Source organism: Fusarium phalaenopsidis (genome assembly GCF_050370095.1).
Source record: "Fusarium phalaenopsidis strain FUZ10S chromosome Unknown contig_32296, whole genome shotgun sequence".
Lineage (NCBI taxonomy): Eukaryota > Fungi > Ascomycota > Sordariomycetes > Hypocreales > Nectriaceae > Fusarium > Fusarium phalaenopsidis.
Genome location: NW_028145408.1, coordinates 528,143 through 552,658, shown reverse-complemented (window position 1 = coordinate 552,658; position 24,516 = coordinate 528,143). Strand labels below are relative to the sequence as shown.

General features: G+C 51.2%; 7 protein-coding genes across 7 annotated transcripts; 5 read left to right on the top strand and 2 right to left on the bottom strand.

Annotated features, from left to right (window-relative positions):
- Nucleotides 1–608: 608 nt before the first annotated feature.
- Nucleotides 609–2,033, top strand: LRP88_05759 (uncharacterized protein; the record flags this gene model as incomplete). The annotated part of the gene is made up of 2 exons (XM_083242307.1): nt 609–778; nt 881–2,033. 2 exons carry the CDS (start codon nt 609–611, stop codon nt 2,031–2,033), a joined length of 1,323 nt encoding a protein of 440 aa, XP_083101243.1.
- Nucleotides 2,034–2,371: 338 nt separating this feature from the next.
- LRP88_05758 (ankyrin repeat domain-containing protein) lies at nt 2,372–4,540 on the bottom strand (the record flags this gene model as incomplete). The annotated part of the gene is made up of 1 exon (XM_083242306.1): nt 2,372–4,540. The coding sequence occupies one exon, from the start codon at nt 4,538–4,540 to the stop codon at nt 2,372–2,374; it is 2,169 nt and encodes a 722-aa protein (XP_083101242.1).
- A 3,901-nt stretch (nt 4,541–8,441) lies between these two features.
- LRP88_05757 (acyl transferase/acyl hydrolase/lysophospholipase) lies at nt 8,442–10,901 on the bottom strand (the record flags this gene model as incomplete). The annotated part of the gene is made up of 2 exons (XM_083242305.1): nt 8,442–10,595; nt 10,644–10,901. The coding sequence occupies 2 exons, from the start codon at nt 10,899–10,901 to the stop codon at nt 8,442–8,444; spliced, it is 2,412 nt and encodes an 803-aa protein (XP_083101241.1).
- A 2,378-nt stretch (nt 10,902–13,279) lies between these two features.
- LRP88_05756 (uncharacterized protein) lies at nt 13,280–14,269 on the top strand (the record flags this gene model as incomplete). The annotated part of the gene is made up of 3 exons (XM_083242304.1): nt 13,280–13,340; nt 13,396–13,855; nt 14,050–14,269. 3 exons carry the CDS (start codon nt 13,280–13,282, stop codon nt 14,267–14,269), a joined length of 741 nt encoding a protein of 246 aa, XP_083101240.1.
- A 3,281-nt stretch (nt 14,270–17,550) lies between these two features.
- Nucleotides 17,551–17,925, top strand: LRP88_05755 (uncharacterized protein; the record flags this gene model as incomplete). The annotated part of the gene is made up of 1 exon (XM_083242303.1): nt 17,551–17,925. One exon carries the CDS (start codon nt 17,551–17,553, stop codon nt 17,923–17,925), a length of 375 nt encoding a protein of 124 aa, XP_083101239.1.
- Nucleotides 17,926–19,001: 1,076 nt separating this feature from the next.
- LRP88_05754 (proline racemase family protein) lies at nt 19,002–20,039 on the top strand (the record flags this gene model as incomplete). Its single annotated transcript, XM_083242302.1, has 1 exon — nt 19,002–20,039. The coding sequence occupies one exon, from the start codon at nt 19,002–19,004 to the stop codon at nt 20,037–20,039; it is 1,038 nt and encodes a 345-aa protein (XP_083101238.1).
- A 1,093-nt stretch (nt 20,040–21,132) lies between these two features.
- LRP88_05753 (major facilitator superfamily domain-containing protein) lies at nt 21,133–22,799 on the top strand (the record flags this gene model as incomplete). Its single annotated transcript, XM_083242301.1, has 2 exons — nt 21,133–22,145; nt 22,199–22,799. 2 exons carry the CDS (start codon nt 21,133–21,135, stop codon nt 22,797–22,799), a joined length of 1,614 nt encoding a protein of 537 aa, XP_083101237.1.
- Nucleotides 22,800–24,516: the final 1,717 nt, after the last annotated feature.

Here is a 24,516-nt window from a genome sequence, read left to right as displayed (position 1 = left end):
TCGTCAGCCTTACGCCAACGGCCCGTGTCGCGTGGCGTCTAACCCGATTGGGAATATTTTTGATGGCGCTCCTTCCCTCTGCGACGAGAAATTCAACGACATCTCTTCCATCGTGATGCTTCAACTTTTTGCTTCGGCAATGATGAAGCTTTTCATGGTGCATCTGGATCGTGGTGGGTCAAATGCATCAGTGCTTGTCGGCTGTCCGGACACAGTTAGCTCCCCCATAATCCCACAGTGGAGCGTCCCCTTGATTGACCAGGTCAACAGGTACCAACCCGAAACCGCCAGAGACACCCTCTGCCAAGTATCTGATACATTCTCGCTGCAATTCTCGTCTGGGAAAACGCGCTGGATAATTCGGAGCCAAAATGCCACCATTGAACGCCACAACACGCCAGACAAAGTCGAGTTCGAATGCAACACACTTGAAGCGTCTGGATCAAATAAAGTGGCGGCAAATAGGGGTAGTGGGGAATAGGGAGGGATCTTCCTTCCCGGATGGAACACTGGCCGTCGCTGTTATTTAGGCGTACGCTTATTCCCACATCCCGTTCCTGCCTCTTCTCCCTTGTCTCGGAATCACGCTCCCTTTGGCCATCTTGACGATGCTGTCCTCCATTTCGCGCGCCCCGCGCTTTTCGGTCACTACTTGTATTCTTATTGCTGCCGGCGTCTCTCTTTTGCTGGTCTTGTTTGCTTATTTCTCGGATTCTTTGAAGGCGCCGTTAGAGTATGCGCACGGCAAGGCTGGAGAGTACTGGGACAAGACTTTCAAGTATGCATCTGTGCCCCTGTGACTCTGTTGGCTACACAGACGTCAACGGCCCACGTGTCGTGACGACTTGGCATTATCTTGGCTCGGCGCTGACCATCACAGACCCTCTACACAGGTGTACAACTGCGAGGACCCTTATCGCCGACCAGGTTACCTCTATATCCCGGCTGATATAAACGGCACCGATCAGTACAAGAAGACACGATGGATCCCGTACACCGATGACCTCCTCGACGCCGAGGACCCTGATTACGCTGTGTACCCTGCCGCCGGCGAAATCGTCTTCAATGCCACCGAGGTGGAATCCGAATACCTCGACCTATCATCCACACCCCGACAATGGATGCCCGCCGTCGTTGCCGAGAGCCAGCGCCGACGAAAGGCTGCTCAGTATATGAAGACGGCCGGTGTTGAGGACTATGCTCCCATGAAGAACGAGGGCGAGCTGGGCTGGCTCTGGGGCCGTCGTATCCTGCTCTTTAGTGACTCGGTCGATCGGTTCATGATGGAGTTTTTCTGCAAGGAGCTTGGACGAGGCATGCAACAGCCGGCGCCGCACACGACAGCTACTTGCACCATCCCCGAGTTCAACCTTACCTTTGTCCACTGGCACTTTGCTGGCTCCTTCACCTACCGACCTGACTGGTGGTGGATGACCGACATGAAGGCTATCGCCTTTGAGGACCGATGGGAGCAGTACTGGGGACCCATGAACGAGACGATTCGTGGACCCAACGGATACCCCGATCTTATCCTCTGGCAGAGTGGTCTCTGGGACCAGCGAGCGTTCTGGGAGAGCGGCGAGGCCAACCACGAGAAGGATGTCTACCCCATGGGAACACGGGTGAGACAACTGGTCTGGCAAGAAGTTCGCTTCACCGCTGCCCGTCTTAGGAAGTTCGTCGGCCGCATTGCCCTCGAGTTTCCCAAGTCACCCACCATGTTCCGATCTATGACGATCCACCGCGTGAGCGACGCCGGAGATGCCACCATCTACGACCTGGACCGACTCTCCCGGGCCATCGCCGAAAAGGCCGGACACGAGGTCTTTGAATGGGGCCGCATCATTACGTCGCTGTCGATGCTGTACAAGGACAAGACGCACCCGGGTAGGGGCCCTGCGAGCTGGCTCTGGGCCGACATGGTGCTTGAGTACCTGGCTCGTGGCGGAGGCGCTGGGGATGAGCAGAGGAAGCCGTACTTTGACGGGTGGGATGCTTGTCACCCGCAGCTTATGAACTGGGGAGGACGATAAAGATTTTCCGTACATGTAGAATTATGAGCGACTAGACTAATCAGACAAGATCACTATCATGCTGTTGACTACTAATGATACTCGCAACCGTGCACGTGCAACGGCTCCACGACTGCAGATTATACACAGCACTATGGGATGAACTACGAGTGCGTAATGCTGTCATTCCCCTCAAGAAGCCGGCCCCCCTCGAGTAGGGTCGTTAGATGTCTCACGACGTATCCAAGGTCCAAGCAGATGGGAACGGCAGTCAGAAAAATTTCCCTCATTTTGCTTTGTATCTTTAAACAACAATTGCTTTAGAGGGTGCTTTTCTTGTTATGGCCCTTACATCACCCTCACCCCACAAGAGATTGATTCCAGCCACCCTTTGCCCTCTGCCTTCTCTTTGGCTTCACCGGTTTTGCACCATACTCGAGAAGTAGATCCACGAGCGCTTTGTCTCCACGCTTGACAGCATTTGATAGCGGTGTTGCACCGTCTCCCGATGCTCCGTTTGCATCAGCTCCGTTTTCGAGGAGCAACTCGACTACACCTGAGGGAGCCCATGCCTTTGTGGCGATCAAGAGGGGTGTGAGGTCATGCACCATTTTGTGAGAATCAAAGAGGTCACGGTAACAATAGATTGTGGATCTGTAGTTAACGTCGACTCGCTTTGTTCTCAAGAGAAGGTCTACCACGGCCGTGAACGTCTCAGGCTCGCCTTGGACCCATAGGGGATGTGTACATGCCCCTAGGATAGCCCATGTCAAAGGTGCCCGGCAATGAGAGCCTCTGCCACAAGCGTCTGGGTCAACGTGGCCAGTTTCGAGCAGCTTTTGCACAATTCGAGAATGGCCACCCTCGGCCGCAAATGACAGCGGTGTTCGGCCTGCGATGTGTTCGCCGAAATCCGTAGCTTTTGAATCGATGTCAATGTTGGCAGCCTGCAGAAGCGCTTCAACAATTTGCTCATGGCCACGTTCAGAAGCATAAGAGAGCGGGGTCCTCTGATATCGGTCTTTCGAGTTAACATCGATATTGTGACTCTGTAGAAGTGCTTCGACGATCTGTTGACGACCATATTCAGCAGCGTAAGAGACTGGAGTCCTTTGGGTGAGGTCTTTCGAGTTGACATCGATATTCGGAGTCTGCAGAAGCAATTTAACGACTCCCTCATGACCGCTATCAACAGCATGGGATAGGGGAGTCTTTTGGTCGTGGTCTTTTGAGTTGACATCCGCCTTGTATCTCTGTAAAAGCACCTCGACGGCTTCCAAATAGCCTTCATCAGCAGCATAAGACAGCGGGTTTCTTCCATTCTTGTCTGTTGCGTAAGCGTCGAAGACATCGCTGTCTAGAAGAATCTTGGCAACTCCTAGGTGGTTGTTTGAAACGGCTGAGCGGAAGAGTGAAGTGGTGAGGCTCACTCGATTTGTTGCGAGTAGCTTCTTCACCATCTCTTCATCTCCTTGTTCAACCGCACAAAACATGGGTGATTGATGAGCACCAGATATGAGAGAACCGAGAGCCAACCGATCATAGAATTCTGTTGACCCGAGATAGACGTTGTCAGTTCGCAACAGAATATCTATGATGGTGGTCGAGTTTCTCTCGACAGCGTGTGATAGAACAGATCGACTGTTAGAGTCCAGCAGATTGACATTGGCTCGCCCGATGTCAAGCAGTGTCTGACAAACTTTGTCATGCCCATTTATTACAGCTCGGTGCAGGGGAGTCTTGCCCTCTGAGTCCCGGTTGTTTGCATCTGATCCATGCTCGCACAAGAGTTGACGGATGACAGCATCATGACCCGCCGCTGCCGCGAAGGCAAGGGCCGTCCAACCTCTAGCAGTGTGCTCATCGACGGATTCACCAACGGTGATCTCGCGCACAACATCGATTAGACCAAAATGAGCAGCTACGTGAAGCTCGTTGGCTTGCTCTTTTACCGGGTCAAGACAGAACCTGCGCCCCCAGTCCTCTGGAAATCCTGAGGGAGCTGGGTCCTGGATCAAGGGCTGAAGTGAGGACCAAAACGCTTGCTCGAGCTGAAAGAAGGCCAAGATCCTTGCAGGTGGTGTTTGATGGGCGTGCATTCCCCAGTGTTTGCAAGCATATCGATAGAAAGGCCAGTCTCGAATACGCTTCTGGTACTGGTCTGAGTTGTGGCAATGTGCTCTCCTAAATGGATTAAACGAGAGATACGTGAGGCAAACCTCAGTCATCTGATCTTCAGAATTCAGAAACCAGGTATCTCTGGTACGCTCAAAGTACTCCTGAGTGGTGTAGTGAACGAGGCGGATGATGCCACTTTCTTGATCGACAGCGATCAGCCCTCCACAGGCCGTCACCATGTCATCAACATCAGGGAGGTTGTCAAAGTCCAGATCTTTCTCCCCAACCTCCACGGCCAAGGCATGCTGAAGTTCCGATACCGTGAGAGGGGACTTGGAACAGACGATCCACTGCAGCACGTCCACAGCGAGCTCCGCCCGATCAGGGAATTGTTTTTGAATCCGCTTCATTGTCTGTTTGTAGGTATCGTCATAAGCAGTCGAACCACGTGGAAGTCCTTCGAGAGCTGTACGAAGGGCCTTGGGAGTACGTTTGTACATTAGAGATTCGAGATGGAGATGGGCGAGCAGGAACCTAGGAGGATTAGCGATAGCGCCAAAAGGAGTCTGGAGCAACATACATTCCGTCCACGACCTGTACTATCTGACTTTTGACCTGCTCTTGAAGGTCGGGGCTACGCGCAACAAAGCCTGGTAAACGGCCGAACTGACCGTCGAGGTATTTCCGAACATCATGCTCACTGGCGCGCACCTCGACCGACACGGCCTTGGTGAACCAAGTCTCTATCTCGGGAATTGGCCGAGATGTGCACATGATATTGGCCGATAGGGTAGTTTGGAGTTTCATGAATTCTGACAATATGGTATTCCGGCGTCCGTCTCGGAGGGGACATTCGTCGAGGGCGTCGACGATGATGAAGACTCTTGAGTGCAGTGAGGACAGCCTGTGAATAAGGTCACAGACTTCCTCAAATGCTAGCTTGGAGCCCCATCTAATATGCTCTCTGCACGACTCCTCAACGGCGGCTGGGATATTAGATTGGCGTGCTACTAGCTGCCTAAGCAAGCTCCCAAAGACCTGGTCGATAGTTTGGATCTCCTGCTGCTGATAATTGAAGTAGATGTAAGCCACACAAACACTTGTATCATCCTGAAACTGCTTCATGAGTTCTTCAACCACGATAGATGAGAGAATTGTCTTCCCAGCGCCGGGGATCCCCGGACAGAAGAGAGTTTGGCTATTGGTGGACCTCCAAGAGGCGAATTCAGGGGATTGAAGAAGCCACAGGCCTGTTCCCGCTTGTCTCCGAGCTGAAATATCGTTCTGTTGAGCTGTGTGGTCGAAAGAGCTGAGCCAATTGAGAATGGCGAGCCGTTCTTGATGGTCCTGACACTGGTTTAGACGGTCGACGCCCTTCTTTACGGCCGCAGTTATCTCGCTGAATTGGTCAGACCAGTAGCCCAAGACACTTTGAGCGTATATATCACCTGGAAAGTTGGTTGAGCAATGCAGTAAGCATCGCAATGCTCGAATTTATGCGTTGCCGAAGGTCATCAGCCTCGGCGGGCTCCCACTTGAGCTTTTTCCAGACTCGTCTAACGGACTTGCGAGAATTGCTTTGTGTGCTGTCCAAATCACTGAATCTATCACAAACAGCTTGGAGGTCATGGAGAACAGTTTCGCAAGTGCCCATAGCTTGCTCTAGATTTGTCTCTTGCTGAGCAGTGAGATCCAACTCGTCAACTTTAACATCGACATCTTGGAGTAACAGGGACAGCACTTTGGTTCTGGGACTAGTTAGCTTCTAGTCCATTACAGCCGGGGGCCTATGCTAACTCATCAGAAATATTCTTAAACTGGCTCGGCGCCCCGTTAAAGTTCTTGCGAATCTTGTGCGCCAGCTGCGCAGCGGTGAGGAAATCACCGACGCTGAATCCGAAACTCATCTTGACGAATGAGGAGGTGTGCGTTACCTGGTAGACAGAGACCACTGATGTTTGTGTGTTAGGTCGTCCGCTGGGAAGAAAGGAGTTGACAGGAAAGACGTCGCTGAGAAGTCGCTGAGAAGTCGCTGAGCAGGGTTGAAGCAAAAGAGGAGAGAAGTTGGGCTAGGAAAGAGGAAAATTCAGGTCTGGCAGAGTCGTAGAGCCTCGTGAGGCAGAGTTAAGGCGGCCTGGGACTTGGCGACCAATCCATCAGACGTGGCGGACCAAGCTGCATGTTGACGGCCGTTGGTTGGATATTCGAGGATGGCAGTGCTGTTTGGATGTGACAGAATCACAATTGTCTTTTCAAGGCATAAATGCATGTTCCTAGAAATGAGTATATGCAATTGTTTAACGTAGAGGCTAGGTAGAAAACTCTACAGAGTCTTGACTCTATGTTGATATTTGTAGCTGGCTCTACTTCCTTATTCAGCAAATGGTCAAATGTCTCGATTAGGAATGAGTGACCATGCATCCAATCCATGCAACTCAACGCCTTATAAAGACGTCGCATCCACCTGCAAGGATTCACCGCTCAACGTTTCCTACTCATTCGATATACCTACGCTTCAAAATGGCATTACAAAACCCCGAGTCAACCCAAAAATCGGAAACCGACAATCACACGACTGAGAGCCCTGATGGTGATGTCCTTACGTACCCAGAAGGCGGCGTTAGAGCCTGGGGCGTCGTCTTTGGATCTTTTTGTATCATGCTCTCTGTTTTTGGCGTGATCAATACTGCGGCTGTTTTTGAGTCGTATTTTATGGAGAACCAGCTTAAAGATAAGGAGCCGTCGACTGTGGCATGGATCTTTTCGCTGTATCTCTTCAACATTTACTTCCTGGGCTTATTAGCGGGCCCTATATTTGATCAACACGGGCATCGACTACTCATCTTTGTGGGCAGTGTTTTAGTGGTGGTTAGTTTCATGTTGTTGAGCTTGTGTTCAGGTAATATCCTATCAACTCCTTGAGAGCTATGACTTACCGGTGTCTAGAATATTATCAGATAATCCTCTGCTTCTCTATGCTCTTTGGAATAGGAGCTTCTCTCATGAACATTCCCGCATACGCTGTTATCGGACATTGGTTTGACAAACGCCGTGGCTTTGCAGTCGGCGTTGCTTCCACAGCAGGAGGTATTGGCGGGATCATATTTCCCCTGCTCTTTCAAGCTACCCTGCCAAGCATTGGGTTTGCCTGGAGCATGCGGATGCTGGGCTTCATTCTTCTCTTACTCGCCGTTCCGTCGAATCTCTTGATTAGGACTCGATTACCACCGAGTGAGCAGTTTGAATCCGCGTGGCCCGAGTTTAGGCTGTTTAAAGATCCAAGACTATCTTTGTGCTGCGTGGGAATATTCTTCATGGAATACGGCATAATGGTTCCTTTAACTTATGTCGTCTCCTATGCCACGGAACACGGACACGCATCTACCAACAGCTATATGCTCCCAGCACTGCTCAACGCCGGCAGCGTGGTTGGAAGAGTCGTTCCGGGTATCATCTCGGATCGAATCGGCAGATTCAACGTCCTCATCATCACCGTCGGAGCATGTATCATCTGCGTTCTTGCACTCTGGCTACCAGCGGGAGATTCAAAACCCATGCTCATAGCCTTCACCCTCCTCCTGGGCTTCGCAAGTGGTGGAAACGTCAGCTTGGTCCCTGTCTGCATAGGTCAGCTCTGCGATTCGAAAGATTACGGACGATATCTGTCAACTGCTCTGCTGGCAGCGAGCTTTGGAACCCTGACGGGTATTCCTATAGGGGGTGCTCTTCTCGGGCTCGGTAACGGAGATGGGTGGTTGGCTGTCATCATATTTTCTGGTGTTTCGTATGCGGTGTCTTGGAGTTGTTATCTTGCTGCGAGGATACTGGCCGTAGGATGGACGGTGAAAGCCATATATTGAGAGTCGACTTTTGTCATGGGACGAGGTTGTGAAAACCTTTGGACATAGATCTCCGAGATGGAACCATACACGATGGGGAAGAATGAGGAAGGGATAAACGAGATAGATGATATACTACCAAAGAAAAGGGACTGAACAAGCCACATGAATATTATGACCTGGTAATAGATCGGTCACATAGGTAATTGAAGTCCAGGACATGTACGCTTGAAAATATAATTGGTATATCGTATCTGAATACTCAAGGTATAACTGCCACCCACTCGCCTCCCATGCATCCATTATCCCACAATGCTCATCCCGAAACAACTCCAGCTCGCTCTCAAAAATGCTGAAACAAAAGAAAATTATGTAAAAGGTGACTCTCCCTCCTCTTGTCTTGATGTACTCTCTCTCGTCTAAGCCAAAATGCTTATCTTGTACCCCTTCTCGCATATCTCGCCTGGTATCCCTAGTCCCAGAGAATCCAGCCCGCCCTCTCCTCTGGGCCATATCGCCCTCGGCTTTCTACGCTGAGGGCCTTGTTTGGAGTGTTTGAGATTTGATGTACGTCATATGGCTCGGGATCACTAATGTCGGTGTCATCTCTGTGGGCGTCGCTGGAATGATATGCTTCGCTTGTTTCAGCTTCTTCAGCAGGCGGAGAAATGCTTGTGCGTGGTTGCCATGCTGGTGCAGACCAAGGCTCTGGAGTGGCTTCCTCTGGCTCTTCATCTACTGCCACCTCTGTATCGTCATCCACCCCCTTCAAAGGTGGAGTTATGGGCTTCGAAAAGTTAAAGTTTGGGTTGGTTTCCTCGGCGTGAATTGAGGATGCGAGTGTAGCTCGGGTGTGAATGTGAACTTGGCTTCTAGATGCTCTCTTCAGACGAGGCTTGCGTTGCGAAAGGGATGACCCGACCTGGCTTCGGCGGGACTCCATCTCGAGTCGCTCCTCTTGTTCCGTCTCGTCGTCGGTGATGGCATCGTCTACCAGTAACCATTGTCTGGGAGCCACGAGGAGACTGCTACCAGACTTCCGACGATGTCGCTTCTGGTTTTTTGTCTCGGCAGACGCCGCCGCCGCTTGTCCTGCCTGCGCTGTGGGAGGGATCTTGAGGGGGATGTTCCCCATGGTAACATTTAGGCGACGCAGGTCTCGTTGACTCTCAGAGAAGATGACTCTGGCCCGGAGTCTATGCACCGCGCGATCCAAGGCCAGCTCAATAGCACATCGGTCTCGTATCCGGCTCAGTTTGGGCCAGGTCGCCCGCTCACCCACGAGGCACGCTCGCATCATGAACTCAGGCGACGGGTTTCGCATCAGCCGTGGGAGGTCGTTGATGCTCATTTCCGGAAGGATGTTGATGTCACCGGAGTACTTTTGGCTGAGGACACTTCGAAACTTGGTGGCAAGATTTGGCATGATGCCAAGTTCAGTCAGGAAGTGAAGTCGGTGCAGCGCCTCGTCCCTCGCTAGAGATGTCAACGTGTACATCCAGTCAAACTCGTCGGTATTGACTTGCTGGGGGCGTTCCGGCTTTCTTTGAGGGGACAAGTGGTCATCCTTGGCAAGAAAGGGGACGACGTGGGGGTTCACTTGGGAAACGATAAAGTGATTCACGTTGAACATTTCTGAGAGACGCGTCATGGGCAAGTCATTGTCCACTGAGCCATCAATCCAGCGCTGTGGAGTTGGGTTCCATGGCAAGTGCTCGCCCGTAATGGGATCTTTGACGAGAAGAGGTGACGCGTTGAAGACGAGAGGAACCGAACATGAAGCGGCGACAGCGGACCAGATCATGACATTGGGAGCCGTGACGTAGTTGAGCAGTCTCGGCAGCTCGTACATGGAAGCCGTCGAGACGCAAATGTTGAGAATTCGGCGTGTTCGATTGTAAGCCTCTTGAAAGGTCATGTCTCCCATCAACCCTCTCATGACCCTAGTAAGATGCTTGATGTCGGACCAACTTCCTTCTGTCAGCAGACGGCGCAAGTTGTTCCAAACGCCGTCTGTGCCATCGGGACTTTCGAATACGGAAAGGTCTCCGTAGGGAAACTCCTCGATCAACTGAGGGATTTCCTCGTCTGTTCGCGTGCACATGGCGGCGCAAACAATGCTTCCGGCGCTGGCGCCTGAAATGATCCTTGGTAGAAGTTGTGCCTCAAACAGGGCCTTCAACACGCCAATATGGGACATGCCAAACGTGCCGCCGCCTGACAGGAGCAAAGCGCTTCGGCCGAAGCTCTGTCGGGCGAAGAGGATGCCTTCAAGCAAGTCGCGATACTCAACACTCTGGTCGAGCCGACTTTGTGTGACAACAGCCTCAATTGTCTGTATTGTGGACTCGACGTAGCGCTCGATGAGATGCTTCGTTCCTGAATAAGAGTGTCGGTAGAGATCGACATTATCCATGCCGCCGAGATCTCGAGAGAGGGCGGTGCGTATCAGGTGCATCATGGTATGAACGTCGCATTTGGTGCGGGCTTCGTCGAGGGCTTGGAGACGCTCCTTGATCAACTTGGGGTTGTAGTCGCCCGACGATGCGTCTCGTTTCCACTCGTCGTTTCCTTCGAGAACATCGAGTTCTTTCGCGGCAGCCTCCCATTGCGCGTGAGACTCAGCCTAGGTCTGTTAGCAAGTGACGCGACAGGAGAGGCGACAGCAACTCACATTTTGCATGCGCAGACCCAAATGATGTTTCCTTTCTTCCAACTGTTGAACCTTTTGGCGCTGGTCTTCCGTCAAACCATCCTTGCACCATAACCAAGTATCATTGGCCTGCTTGATGGCCTTTTGAATCGTACTGACGACCGCTGGACCCGACGAGGACACGCTCGGTGGACGCTTCGCTTTCGTGTTCGACTTGACGGGAGACTTGGGTTTCGAGTGGGTAGGAACCGCACGGGTTTGAAGCAGCAGATCGGCCATGATAAAGGCCCACGCAGGTCAAGCGTGGGAACAAGGTCGTCTGCGAGGAGGGAGCGGTAGCGGCGGAGAAAGCGACGTTATAGCATGGCAGGGGAGGATGTTTGGAACAGGTTCGAACGCGAGCGTTTGTAGGTTTGAGAATCGTGATCGTAGGGAGGAATAGAGCGTGTTTGCGTCTTGTGATTGAAACTGAGAGATTATTGTTGAAACAGGACAGAGATGGGAGTAACCGGGGGGTCACAAGTCGAGGAGCAAGCGGAACTGTAGGTGCGGTGCGGTGCGGTGCGGTGAGTTGGCGGAAGTGGTGGGGGTTGGCGGAGGGGCTCCGAGACACGGCACAGAAGGAGATAACGGCAGTGGCTTGTAAGGACGGCTCAAAGCTTTTCTTGCAGGTAGATACAGGTAACAAGCGATGATCTGAGGGTGATGATATTCGGGGATGGACTTGGTGATGATGAAATTGGATCTTGGTGTGCGAATAGGGACGAGAGGAATTTCTTGAATTTGGGAAGGTCCCCATGACCATGTCCACTTTCCGAAAGATTGAGTCCACTTTTCCCCGCCATTGTTGAATGTGGGGAAAACTGTCATGCAGCCGCTGTAGAGCAGTTGCCAACCGCTAAACGCCCTGTAACGTTCTGTATTTACAGGGCATTTGTTTCTCCTTTTTTTCTTCTCAACACCACATCAAATATTGAACACGAGATATTCAGCTCACTGCCTCCACAGCCTCTGGAATGCCCTTCGTCGTCAGCCCTCAGCAGACATCTGACCAGCCGCAAACTGGAAGCGCACCCAATTCAGGGCATCCTCACCGCCTGGAGGGAGGGCGGCCGGCCAATCAAGGAAACAGGAAGGGCAGCCCTTACAGGGGCACGTGGCCGCATCTCCAGGGTGGCTTTCCAACTGGGGCTGACCTGGCCTGAGCGGGTCTCAATCCCCGCCACAGCGTAATCAATTATCCCGCATTTCACATGTCAACAAGGCTGTGAGTCCTCTTCTATTGGATCCTCCGCAATTCTTTGCATCCTTTGCGCAGTTCACGCGGGCCGATGCTCGGCAGCTGATTCAGACGAGAAAAAAGTCTGGGGAATTTGCGGGGAGGGAAGGGGAGAAAAAGTCCAAAGTGTAAGCGAGATGAGAAAACGTGTGCGGGTGGCTACGGTTCCATCGTGGTCTGATGTTGAAGCTTCAACGTGATCTACCAAGACAAAACTTTCTTTTTAATGCGGACTACTGTGCGGTATCGTTCCTCTGCTAAATTTGAATCCAACTGCCAGTATTTTATCTGCCTGTTTCACGGAAGAAGGGGGAGACTTCCGTCCGACATGAGACATGGGCTGACTCGTCTGACCTGCACATCGACTCAGGCGGCTTCGGAACAGACGATCAAAGAGCGATCGAGATTCCATTCCTCACAGCCAAAGATCTGCACAAGGCAGTGAACACACTGACGACAGCCCGTGGAAGAACCATGTCCCATACCGATGAGCCGCTGCCTAAACTGGGCAGAACCTCCGGACCAGGTCCTCGTAGGGTGGGCGATAAGCTTCTGAAGCTCCTCACAAGCTTGCGAGTTCGGACACTCCGGGGCAAAGGAGAGGGCAGCCATTCACGACTAAAAAAGTAGTGTTCATGCCTCAAGGCCCAAGGTGCCAAGTTATCTTCAAAAAGGCATAGCAGCTGCAGTAGCTGCCCTGTTTGAGGCTGAAGCGAATCCTCAGAGTCTGGACCATCCATGTTGCAATGAGTTCCTGGCAGCCAGCCCTTCCAAGCTTTTCTTGAAACCAAGGATCTGCAAAATATGCAGGACAAAATTTTCTTGAATGTTGCATCGGTGCGTTCAGAATTTGGAACTTTGTGACGCCTCTGCCGCGAGGTAGTGAGGGCATCGTGAAGCCATTCCCGCTGTGACTCAGTCTGCTGAAACACCACACAGCTACTGGCAGACATGAGGAAGGACTACACCATTATCACAAGCTTACACAAATTATCTCCAGAGCACAATTATAATTACAATTATAACATCCATCAACGTCACCTGACGAAACACGTGCATCAGCTCCAAAAAGCAACAACTCGAAACATCACCTCGTCCTACCAGATTACGTTATGGTGACGCCGTACACACGCGAAGCCCGCCCAGACACGTCGCGATCCTGCTGCTCCCCCGCATCAATACCTGCTTTTCTGCAACGTCGTTTGCCAATCTACATGTCATGGATGACGTTTGTTTGCTTACAGGAGGCGTAGAGGACTGGCATGCTGCGTTTTGCCTCTTAAATGCCTGCTTGCCCGCTTCGCCTTGGGGAGGTTTGTTCTGTAGTCTTTGAGCTCTTGACAACTTGAATATTCAGAGGCGATTCGAAAACGATACTATGGATTCTGTGATTGAGGCCATCAAGACCAAGCCCGTTGGGCCGATCCCGACTGTCATTCGTATGTCTTCGAGCGAATGGCTTCACTAAATGGGCTTCACACTAACAATTCCTAGCTGAGCCGACCCATTACCAGACAGCCGGCCACGATGGAATCCGCGCTCTATGGGTTCTCTTCTTCATGATGGTGGTAGCTTCCGCCGTCTTCGCCCTCCTCTCGTGGAACGTCGCCGTCCAGCGTCGCATCTTCTACTTCCTCACCACCCTGACCACCATCATCTCCGCGCTCGCCTACTTTGCCATGGCCTCCGGGCATGCGGCCACCTTTAACTGCGTCAGCGTTCGAGATCACCACAAGCACATTCCCGATACGTTCCATGATGTGTGCCGTCAGGTCTACTGGGCTCGCTTTGTGGATTGGGCCATCACGACTCCCATCCTGGTTCTTGAGCTTTGTCTGCTGGCTGGTGTTGATGGAGCGCATACCGTTATGGCTGTGGTGGCAAATGTTATCATGATGCTCACGGGTCTTTTTGCTGCTATTGGTCATGCGCATACTGCTCAGAAATGGGGATGGTATGCCATCAGCTGCATTGCGTATCTCTTCACCATCTGGCACGTCTCTATCCATGGGGCTAGAGCCTCTCGAGCTCGTGGTACCAAGGTTTCTCGACTGTTTGGCTCTCTCGCCACCTTTGCCCTCATTCTCTGGACCATCTACGTGGTGTAAGTGATTTCTTCAAATCTGTGTTGCAAGCTAACGATGACAGGGTCTGGGGTGCTGCCGGCGGTGCTTGGAGGGTCAAGGTCGGCACCGAGATCATCATCTACGCCGTTCTCGATGTCCTTGCCAAGGCTATTCTTGGCCTCTGGCTAATCACGGCTGCCCGTCAGAACCGCGAGACGACCCCCGAGGTTGGTGGCTACTGGGCTCACGGAGCTGGTACCGAGGGTGCGATTCGCATTGGCGACGATGAGGAGGGCGCGTAGTCGCCTCAAAACGGAAGTTGGAGCACAACCTTTCCGATCAGATTGGATGGATTGGTTACTTGGGCGCCATCGTCAACATGGTGCCTGGGCAAGAGCCGTGCGTCTAGAATGACGTGCGACAGTGGGCGGGTGGTAATTGGTGACGGAAAGTGTCCATGAGAGGGTAAAATGGCGTTCGAGCAGTACGAGGTATACAAGGATGCGAACTGCGCTACATGACACGCCGCCATGGCGTTGAGTAGTTTCGGGAGTGGTTGGTTTGGCTTCAGGAAGGCAGTCGTTTGAAGATGGAGGGGATAAATTCACAGAGTGGCAGGGAATTCGTTTTAATGGAAATCGTTGGAAGGAGAAATTGGAGTGTTATCTCAGTCTTGCTTGTTCTGTCAATAAGAGCATGAGCCAGGGATTGATGAATTGATACCCCTATTCTGCTGTCTTTAATTGACTCTGCCACTCACACGCACCCAGTTGGATCGCTCACCATTACCCTTCAGCATCGCGGGTGACAATAGATGACTCTGTTAGTGCTTCGGAATGACTCCTTAATATCATAGTGTCGTATAAAAAGTGCTGATACTCGCATTTTGAGAGGGAATGAGTCCGTCTCGTCTCGGCACCGAGCATACCGGAGTGGGCCCGGACCGGCCGGCTCGGCATCCCCGACTCCCGGAGGTACGGGGCCGTTTCTTGCTGGAGGCCCGGTTGCAGTATATTCGGATGGGCACAGCCTTGCCTGGCAATAAACTCTCTTACCGTCTTATATAATTGCCTCTTCCAATTACTCTTCGTTAATTTACGGGTTGATGATCTTGTACCAGCCCCCGTCACAGCATCCACCGGGTAGACCATGTTCTGTCGGCCTTGATTGCACAATGAACTTCTGAGATACAGTATTCATGTCGGCCTTATGATAAACTTGTACAGCTTCCAAAGCCATTTCAAGCAATATAAAGAACACAGCTACCACCATCCGTGCATGATTGGGAGTTGAAGTCAACACCTCGAAGGCTTGCGCATCTGGGTTACGTCAGCATCCAAGCTAGCTTCTGGTCTTGACCTTGTGGTCGGTCCGTCTTGACACGAACCGGCCCCGTTCTTCATTATCACCCTGCCTTGATAGATACCAGTGTCCTATACTGCGTCGTTCCACACAGCTTCAGTCATTCGGAAGAGATGAACCGCCGGCGATGTTTGCGCGCGTGAGTGACCCATCACCACTGGCTCTACCCTCGACTGACTGTTGTTAAAGATGCGCTCGGTGCCGTGACATGAAGGTTCGATGCTCAGGCTCAGTTCCATGTGCGCGATGTCAAAGGAAGAGACATGAATGCTACTTCAGGCCTGAAGATATGCGGACAACCGTCCCGACAAGGGAAGCACATTGACTCATTCCCCGCCTGAGCCTAGCTAACATTGGCCATAGCTATCTTCAGTCGCTGGAAGCCCGTGTTCAGGAACAAAGTCTGAAAGAACAGAGTCCTCAGCCACAGCAGCCAGCCATGACGCCGCCGCGGTCAACCATGCCCTCCGACCAACTCAGTGGTATCGACCCGGCCATTCTGAGCCCAACAGAGCAGTCATCGCACACCCAGAGCCATTCAGATACCGCCACCGGGAGTAACACTCAGGTCCCCTGCCAAATTGACCCTGCATTGGACTCCCCCGAGTTCAATCGCAACCCACTTGTCGACAACGGAGAAGTATTTGCCCGCGATCCCCATGGCAAATTCTGTAAGTAAACTGTTTCACTTTGGGATTTTCTCCAGTTAATTACGACAGGGTATATGGGACCAACGTCATCTTGGGCCTTTTGTAGGCGTGTCCTCGCCATCATCGGGAGCTGCATGCCCAAGCCGGAACCTCCAGTTTATCCCTGGGACCTTGAGACCATCAATCTGGCCTGGAGTCCTGTCGGGTTGTATGATCATCCAGACGTTTCAGGGCTTCCATCATGCGAGTATGCGCTCTATTTATTGTCCACCGTTCAGTATCATCTCGGATCGCTCTACGAAATCATCGACCATGAGCCCTTCCGTGAGCAGGTCGAACGATTCTACCAAGATCCTGCCGGAGAGGCGTATCGGTCGAGGTTCTGGTATTCGCAGTTTTTGCTGGTGCTGGCATTTGGTGAAGCCTTCTTGAGCACTGGGTCAAATAAAGGCGTTCCGGGCATCAAGTATGCTTCACGAGGGTTATCGTTGATACCAAGTCTCATTCCATTGGACAAGGACAAGGAGTCGTTGGCGGTGGTGCAAGCTCATTGTCTGGCGGCTTTGTACCTCCAAGCGGTTGACTTGCGATTGATGGCGTTCCAGATTGTGAGTACAGTACCCCGACTCCATATTTGACAAAGTGGCTTTATCTGATGCTGGATAGATCGGGCAAGGATTGCGTCTCGCACTCATTGAAGGATGGCATAGGCACATGCCTCCAGAAGATGTTGGCGAGCAGCACTCAAAACGCTGTAACACCATTTTCTGGATCTCGTACATAATTGATCGAGAATACGGTCCGTTGGTCGGAGCACCAAGTTCTATCAGAGATGAAGACATCACGACAAAGCTGCCCTCCGATATCGACAGTTCTCTAAGGGCCGATGCCCTCACATTGCAGATCCGAATGTCTCGTTTGACAGCGACAATACTGAACGGTATGGATTTGGTATTGTTGTAACTGTACAATTTTTATTGATGATATCTAGGCGTTTATGGAGTTGACAGGAACTTTGACGGGACTCTGCTCAATGATACGCAGTCAGTGTTACACAGCCTCGCAGACGTCTCGAGAGATATCAGCGCGTTCCTTGACACGAGACTTCATAAAACAAACATTCGCTCTTCAAAGATCGCCACAAGGCTGATTCTTTCGTATCATCACGCAAGTAGCCCATATTTCATACCACATTCGACGCTAATGAGATCAGTGTGTTGTTTTGACGACTCGACCTTTGGTCATGTGTGTCTTGCAAAGACGATTGACTGGGAGTGATGGAGACCGGACCATACCTGATGGTCCCATCAGTTCACTGCTGCAGTCGTGTGTTCATTCGGCATTGAACATTCTCAAGACTTTGCGAGCACTCGGTGACGAGAACCTTCTTGGTAAGAAGCTCACATTAACGCAAAGACCATTCTGACGCATGATGCCCAGACTGCTTTCTGCCGTTTCAAATGGAGACGGTCTTCTCGTCGGCCTTTCTCCTCTACGTTATCGACGCAGTATCACCAGGTTTCGTACCCGATCAAACCTGGCTTGCAACTGCCCACGGCATATTCGACACAATGATTGCAAAAGGCAGTCCTGCAACACCACTTCGAAAACGGGAGCTACAGCGCTTGGAGCAGATCATGACATCCTACCTCGGATCCAGATCCCAGGCGAACCCCGCGCCTCTACAATTCCAAGAAGTACCCATTCTGGGACGGGGAATGGATCTACCTGATCAACCAGTCGCGACAGATGCCGCGTATGTGGATGAGACCTCCCCCTGGGGACTGCTGGGCTCTCATGGAGGGTATATCTTGTCACCCGGGGAGATTATGCAGTTGGCCGAGGGGCTCAACATGGAGGATTTCATGGTTACACCTGAGGAAGATGTGGCTCTGGGGGAACATGACCAGGTTGAGACCAACACCAACAGGGACACTGGACCATGACAGGAGTAGCAAGAAATACTAGTACCAGTGCAGAAGGCATGGTCACCGTGATATCTGACTGACTCGCACTTGACTCGAGGCAAATGTGATTGGAATGGATCTAGCCTTGAAATGTGTCCTCTTGGCTCAAAGGATGAGATTTGTTTCTCCTTATCAGCCTGGGATCACGGCTTGTTGCCGGCGATGTGTCACCGACCCGAAGGTCGGCCCCACATACCGACACCGGGATACCGGCCGGGTCCCGGAACGTCCCCTATTTTTTAATGGGCTGGTTTTTAAAGTATTGCCTGCAAGCTCTGAGGTAGGGCGGAAGTTGGCACGGAAGTTCTGGAACGGGATTTATGACGTGGAGGTGGTGTTGTGGAAATCATCCCACGGAAGCGGTGCCGATGAGAAATATGGAATGATGTGTCGAACGCGGTGTTCGGGATGTCAAGAATTATTGGCTCTTTAGACCTTGATTCATAAGCTGTTCGGAAGGTTGAGCATGGCAAGATGGATACTCTACAAGGCAACCATGTAATGATGTTGGAGGCCCTCGTAGATCCAGTAGGGACCTTCACCGTTCAAGCCATCCATAGATGCTAGCCTCCTGTCTTCAACTCGACTCTTTTCGTACCTGGGAATGCCCTAGAAACACTTACACGTACTAGCATATTAAATCTGAACTCATGTGTATGAGCCTGAACCGGATCTGTAAGTTCCGTCTTCCATCTCAATTGTCCGAGAAGGGTCCCACGCAACGTCGGAGTCCACATGCCGACGTATCCACTCGCCGACTTCCTGAGCTCTGGCCCTCTGGGTATGTCATACAAAGGCCGTATTGATTACAACAATGCGGGGGACGGAGTAAAACGTCGAATGAAGACCGAACGGAAAGAACGGATTATGGAACCATTCAGATGATGTTGATCTCCCGTTCAATCTGTTGGACCGCTGAGGAAATCATCTAGAAAAAACATCCAACCAACATTTATTCACACCCTTGTCTCTAGTGGCTCATTCCCCCCTCATGCCCTAGACCATTCCCATGCTCTCTCCCTCAAAGCAATCCGGAACGTCCCTCACAACCTATCATGGCCTCCTCTCCCTTCTGGATCGAAACTGAAGACTGGCATACCGCCGGTGAACCTTTCCGCGTCGTCAAAGAGCTTCCAAGCGGCTACCTTCCCGAGTCTTCGACCGTTGCCCAGCGTCGTTTCGATATCATAGCAGATCCTCAGCATCCGCTCGACCAGCTTCGCCAATCGTTATGCCACGAACCTCGCGGTCACGCTGATATGTACGGTGGCTTTATCACGCCGCCTGATGATGCTGGAGCTGCTTTTGGAGTGCTCTTTTGGCATAAAGATGGTTTCTCTACGGCTTGCGGTCACGGAACGATTGCGCTTGGATATTGGGCTGTCGCGAATGGTATTGTAAAGGTTCCAGAGTCTGGAAAGGCTAAAGTCGACGTTGCGATCGATGTTCCATCTGGCCGTGTGGTGGCTAGCATGAATATTGTCGACGGCAAAGCTGTTGGCGCCGACTTTATCAACGTGACTAGCTACCAGTTGGCCAAGTCATTACCTGCTGCCGTGCCCTCGCGAGGAACCGAAGTCAACGTCGATTTGGCATTTGGTGGAGCTGTATATGCTACCTTGGATGCGGACCAGCTTGGACTCAAGGTTGAGCCAAAGAACGTCAACGAGTTTATCAAGATTGGGCGAGAAATCAAGGCTGCGCTGGGAACTCGAGCTCATTATGGAACATACGATTGTTATGGAATCATCTTTTTCAACGAGGAGGGTGATGAGGAAGGAATTGTTCGGCAAAGAAACGTCACCGTGTTTGCAGACGGTCAAATTGACCGATCGCCCTGTGGCTCTGGATCATGTGCTCGACTCGCAGTCTTGTTTGCCCAGGGAAGAGTGGCACCTGGAAAGGCGAAGTTGTTGCACCGGTCGATTATTGCGTCGCAGTTCCAGGCCGAGGTCTTGTCGGAGAAAAAGTCGCCTGTGGAGGGGTTCCCTGCGTGTATCCCTCGTGTGACGGGTGAAGCGAAGTTGTGTGGGAGGATGAGTTTCTATATTGATCCGACCGAGGACATTTATCCTGGATTTCTTCTACGATAGACGTTTCGACGATAGACGGACTAAAATGACTTCATTTTCTACTTATGATATCCTTTTCAAGGCCAACATCTTTGCGATCTGAACATATCCCATCTCGTTAAAGTGGGTGATGGGCATAGTCCATGGGGATATACAGGTCTTGAATGTAGTTACCAAAGCTTTGCCTTCCATGGGGCTCACCTTCTCAGGGCATTCAAACAGAAAAGGCAAGAAAGATCCGCCACCGTAGTTTCTATCAAACTATTGAGCAGCCTATCTATTGAGACGCGTTTCTCTCCGTGGCCCTCTTCGTCTTCAGGGTAGCTGTACAAAGGTCATCTGGAGATGACTGTATCCCTGTAGATTTCTTAGCTGTAGCTTCGAGGTACCCTCCGTGAAACCCTTCCGTTGACAAGAACCACTTGGTTTGTAATCGTAGGCATTGCTTTGCCCACCTGGATAGACCAACTCAATCCAAGTACCCAATCAACTCCCATAACCCGGCACCTGGTTAAAATCTGGTTAAATCTTGCAGGAAGATGCAATCGATGCAAATCTTGACCAACAGTTCATCCCATCTTCCCCACCCGGCTGCATCTTAGATGGAGTTGACACTACTCCTCAGATAGGCAAGTCAAGCCGGCTTATCTATGCTTATTCGCCAACTCGCTGTGAAGCTCCGCTTTCGGTCTAGTTTTGTCCGGTCCGAAAGTCCGAAATCCTCGCTTGCGACGTTAATGCCCTTTCTGGTGATAGACGATAGAGGTGTAGAGACCGAGATTTTGCTTTGGAGGATCATGCTCGGTCTCGAGATATGTCCGTCTGCCCGTTCAAGATCCAGTCTTAAGAAGGAGGATCTGCCTCTTTGTCTAGTGCCGGTGCTAGACCTTGAGCTTACAATCCACACCTCAAGTCGTATAATCGATCAATAACATCATCACCATCTCCGCTTCCTCCGTGACTGTTTTCTGTGAGCTAAACACAGCGGACCCGATTATCAATCCCTTCACCAGACCCACACTCCAAAACCCAACGTCGCTTATAAGAAACGAGTCGCCATTCTTCCACCCTTCCATCGGGCGCATACCTCCACGAACGCTTACCGACACTCCATATGGTTTCCACAAACGAAAAGGACTGCACTGTCGACGGTGTCCTCGACCAAGAACACAATGGATCTTCACAGGAACCTTCTCTTCTGTTTGATCAGAAGGAGATTGAGAGGTTGGGACGAGAGCGTCCGGCGTGCTTTCACAGCTGGTACGCCGAGATAGGTTTCGTCTTTGCTGTTGTTGGGTCTATGATGGTTAGCGAGTACTTTGTCAGCGGGTTCAACATTGCGCTTCCTTCTCTTGCAAAGTCGTTGGATATTCCAGAGTCGGCTCGGACTTGGCCTGCGGCTGTCATCAACTTGACTACGGCGGCTCTACTTCTACCTTTTGCACGACTATCCGAGATTCACGGCGGACGATTAATCTTCTTGGGAGGTCACGTATGGTTGCTGGTTTGGTCATTGATCGCCGGGTTCAGCCGGAATCCAACCATGCTCATCGCCTGCCGAGCCATGCAGGGCTTGGGATCCTCCGCCTTCCTCCCATCGAGCGTTGCTATTCTGGCGCGCATCTATCGCCCAGGGCCTCGAAAGAATTTAGTCTTCGGAATGTTTGGAGCCTTTTCTTGTATTGGATTTTATTCAGGCATCTTCTTTGGTGCCCTCGCTGCCCAAGTCCTCGGCTGGAAGTGGTACTTTTTCATCGGTGCTTGCTTCTGCGCTGGTATCTTTCTTGCTGGTCTTTTGACAATCCCCAAGAGCCAAGGTGATACGCAACCTGATCTTGGTATGGATTGGATGGGAGCCTGCACTATTGTTCCTGGACTGGCGCTGGTTGTGTACGCGTTGACAGATGGTGGAAACGCTCCCCAGGGCTGGCGGACACCTTACATCTACATCACCCTGATCATTGGTGTCTTGTTTCTTGCTTTGGCCTTTTACATTGAGGGCTGGAAGGCTAGTCAGCCTCTGTTGCCGGCCGAAGTGTTCAAGACAAAGTACATGACTCGCTTGATCATTGCTCTGTTCTTTTCCTACGGATCTTTTGGCCTGTTTCTCTTTTACGCCAGCTTCTAGTACATCGCCCCGCCCAAGGTTCTCTGATCTGTTAGACTGACATTTGACCTAGTATCGAAGAAGTGCTGGGCATCTCCCCGTTGCTGACAGCAGCGTGGTTCATCCCCCTGGCTGCAGGTGGATTTATCCTAGCCGTCGTTGGTGGTTTCGTTCTTCACATTGTCAGCGGACGACTTTTGCTGTTAATTTCTGGATTTGGATTCCTCGGATGCTGCATATTATTTGCCCTCATTCCTGATAGTGGAAAGTCAAACAGCTTTCTCTATTGGGCGTTTGTCTTCCCTGCCATGGTACTCAGCACAATCGGCGTGGATGTCGCATTCAACGTCACCAACATCTTCATCACTACGTCTCTCCCCAGTCATCTCCAAGCGGTTGCTGGAGCCTTGATCACCAGTCTGCTCTACCTCGGCATGGCATTCTGGCTGGGCGTTGGAGAGATGGCAATTTCTGCCAAGAAGGACGCCGAAGGAGCAGAGAACGTGAGCCAAAGGAGTCAGTATCAGATTGGATTCTGGGCTGGTGCGGCACTTGCTGTTGCTGCTTTGCTCATCTTTATCACGGTCAAGATGGAGTCGGCCAAGGCGGATCTTACTGCGGATGAGAAGGCTGCGAGGGAACGGGAGAATGCAACTGAACAGACAACAGAATGACAAACTTATTGGGTCACGGGTATAATGAGGCATTGGGGACATCAAAAGTTATTGGTTTCATGACATATATCCAGCAAGCGAAAGTGGAATGATAGACATATGGGCACATCCAAGACAGGCTTCTTAATGTGGAAATAGACTAGGATTATCTATTTATATATAATGATATAAAAGACAGCTCAAATACCCTTCCTAGTACCGGCGGCTTTTGCTATCTGAAGTGTGTTGAGGCGTGCTTGAGCTCCCCGTTGAATGAGCGGCAATGGGCGAAAGAATGTTGTATGCCACGCAGCTGCAGATTGAACCATTAGATACCAGAAGGAATCATTGTTTGCACTGTGAAAATAGAAGAAGAAGGCGTTTGGGGTCATCTTACCAAAGATGATCGGCCTTGATATTGATCGCCAGATCACTTGCCCTTGCACTCAGGTCTCCCACAGTTTCCAGGCGTCCTCTTGGAAGCCAAGTAACTCTTGCAGACAGCATGGCCCGGCTTTCTCTGTTGTTCGCAGGGGATGAGGACTGGCTCTCTTGTCACGGTGTGGCCGCAGCCAGTGTAGATGACGTCGGAGTAGGTAAGCTCGCACATCTTGGCTGATGAAGAGGCGATGATCGGTTCAGTGTGTGCTTTTGCTGAGCAGGCTTGGGGTCGATGGGGTTTTAAGTAGCTGGCAAAATGTTGAGATGCGTGAGGAGGAGGAACATGCTGAAGAACAGAGCTCAACGACCTGTAGAACGATTCGGCAGAACAAAGAGAACCCAACCGAACGCATGACATGTTGTTTGTTGTTATTGGTGGTGGATCGACCGTTTTGAATGATTAGGCGTGTACAATGAATACAAAGAAACCATGAAACAATGCTCGAAAAAACCCTTTGCAGGAATTGGTTTGATGCACAAGGGAGGGTCTACGATGGCCAACCTGTTTGTCCATTACAACCAGGTTTTGAGATCTCTGAGTTGGTGTTGGTGCTGAGACTTACATTAGCATAGGTACCTAGACGTGAATGAAACGGCATCATTCAATGGCCTCGATGCATGCTTTGTTTGTCATTCGAGCCTGCAAGTGATGAAGCAAAAGCAAAAGCTGCGGCCTATCCAGGCCTTATCAAGCAACGACATTTCCCTTGAGCGATATTCACGCTGAGCAAGTCAGTATCAAAGAGTCATCCTGACAAAACAGGCATCTAATAAAGACTACTGGAAGTAAAAGAGACTACCATCCTGATCACCGATGACTAGATATCTTGGTTTCGTTTTTGAGACTGTGTTGACCCTAGGCAAGATGTTGGGTAGCGAAGTACGGACTGATAAGTGTTGGTGGCTAGAAAGAAAGCTTGCAATATACTATTGGGTGATGATGTGACCTGTGACCTAACAAAGGCCAAGTAAGATACTGTAAGAAGGATACCGAGATGAGAAGGATCAGGCAGAGTCTGCCTCTCCCTGGTCACGCCTAGAGCCCCCGAGGACAAAGAGACGGTCGTCACCAAGTTAAATTGCTCCCAGTAGGCTCTTGAATTAGTCTACGCAAGTTGAATAATGTGACCTGCCTGTCAACGTCTGCCCGCCGATGAAATCTTAGATGTCGTGTCTCGCGGGATATCTCCTTCACGCTTAAGAGGCTCAAATGCTCCAGCTAAAAATCTCCTACATGGTATCTCCATGCGGCAACGTCGAAATTGAAGCTGATTTTCGGCTGAGACCAGTCAGCAGA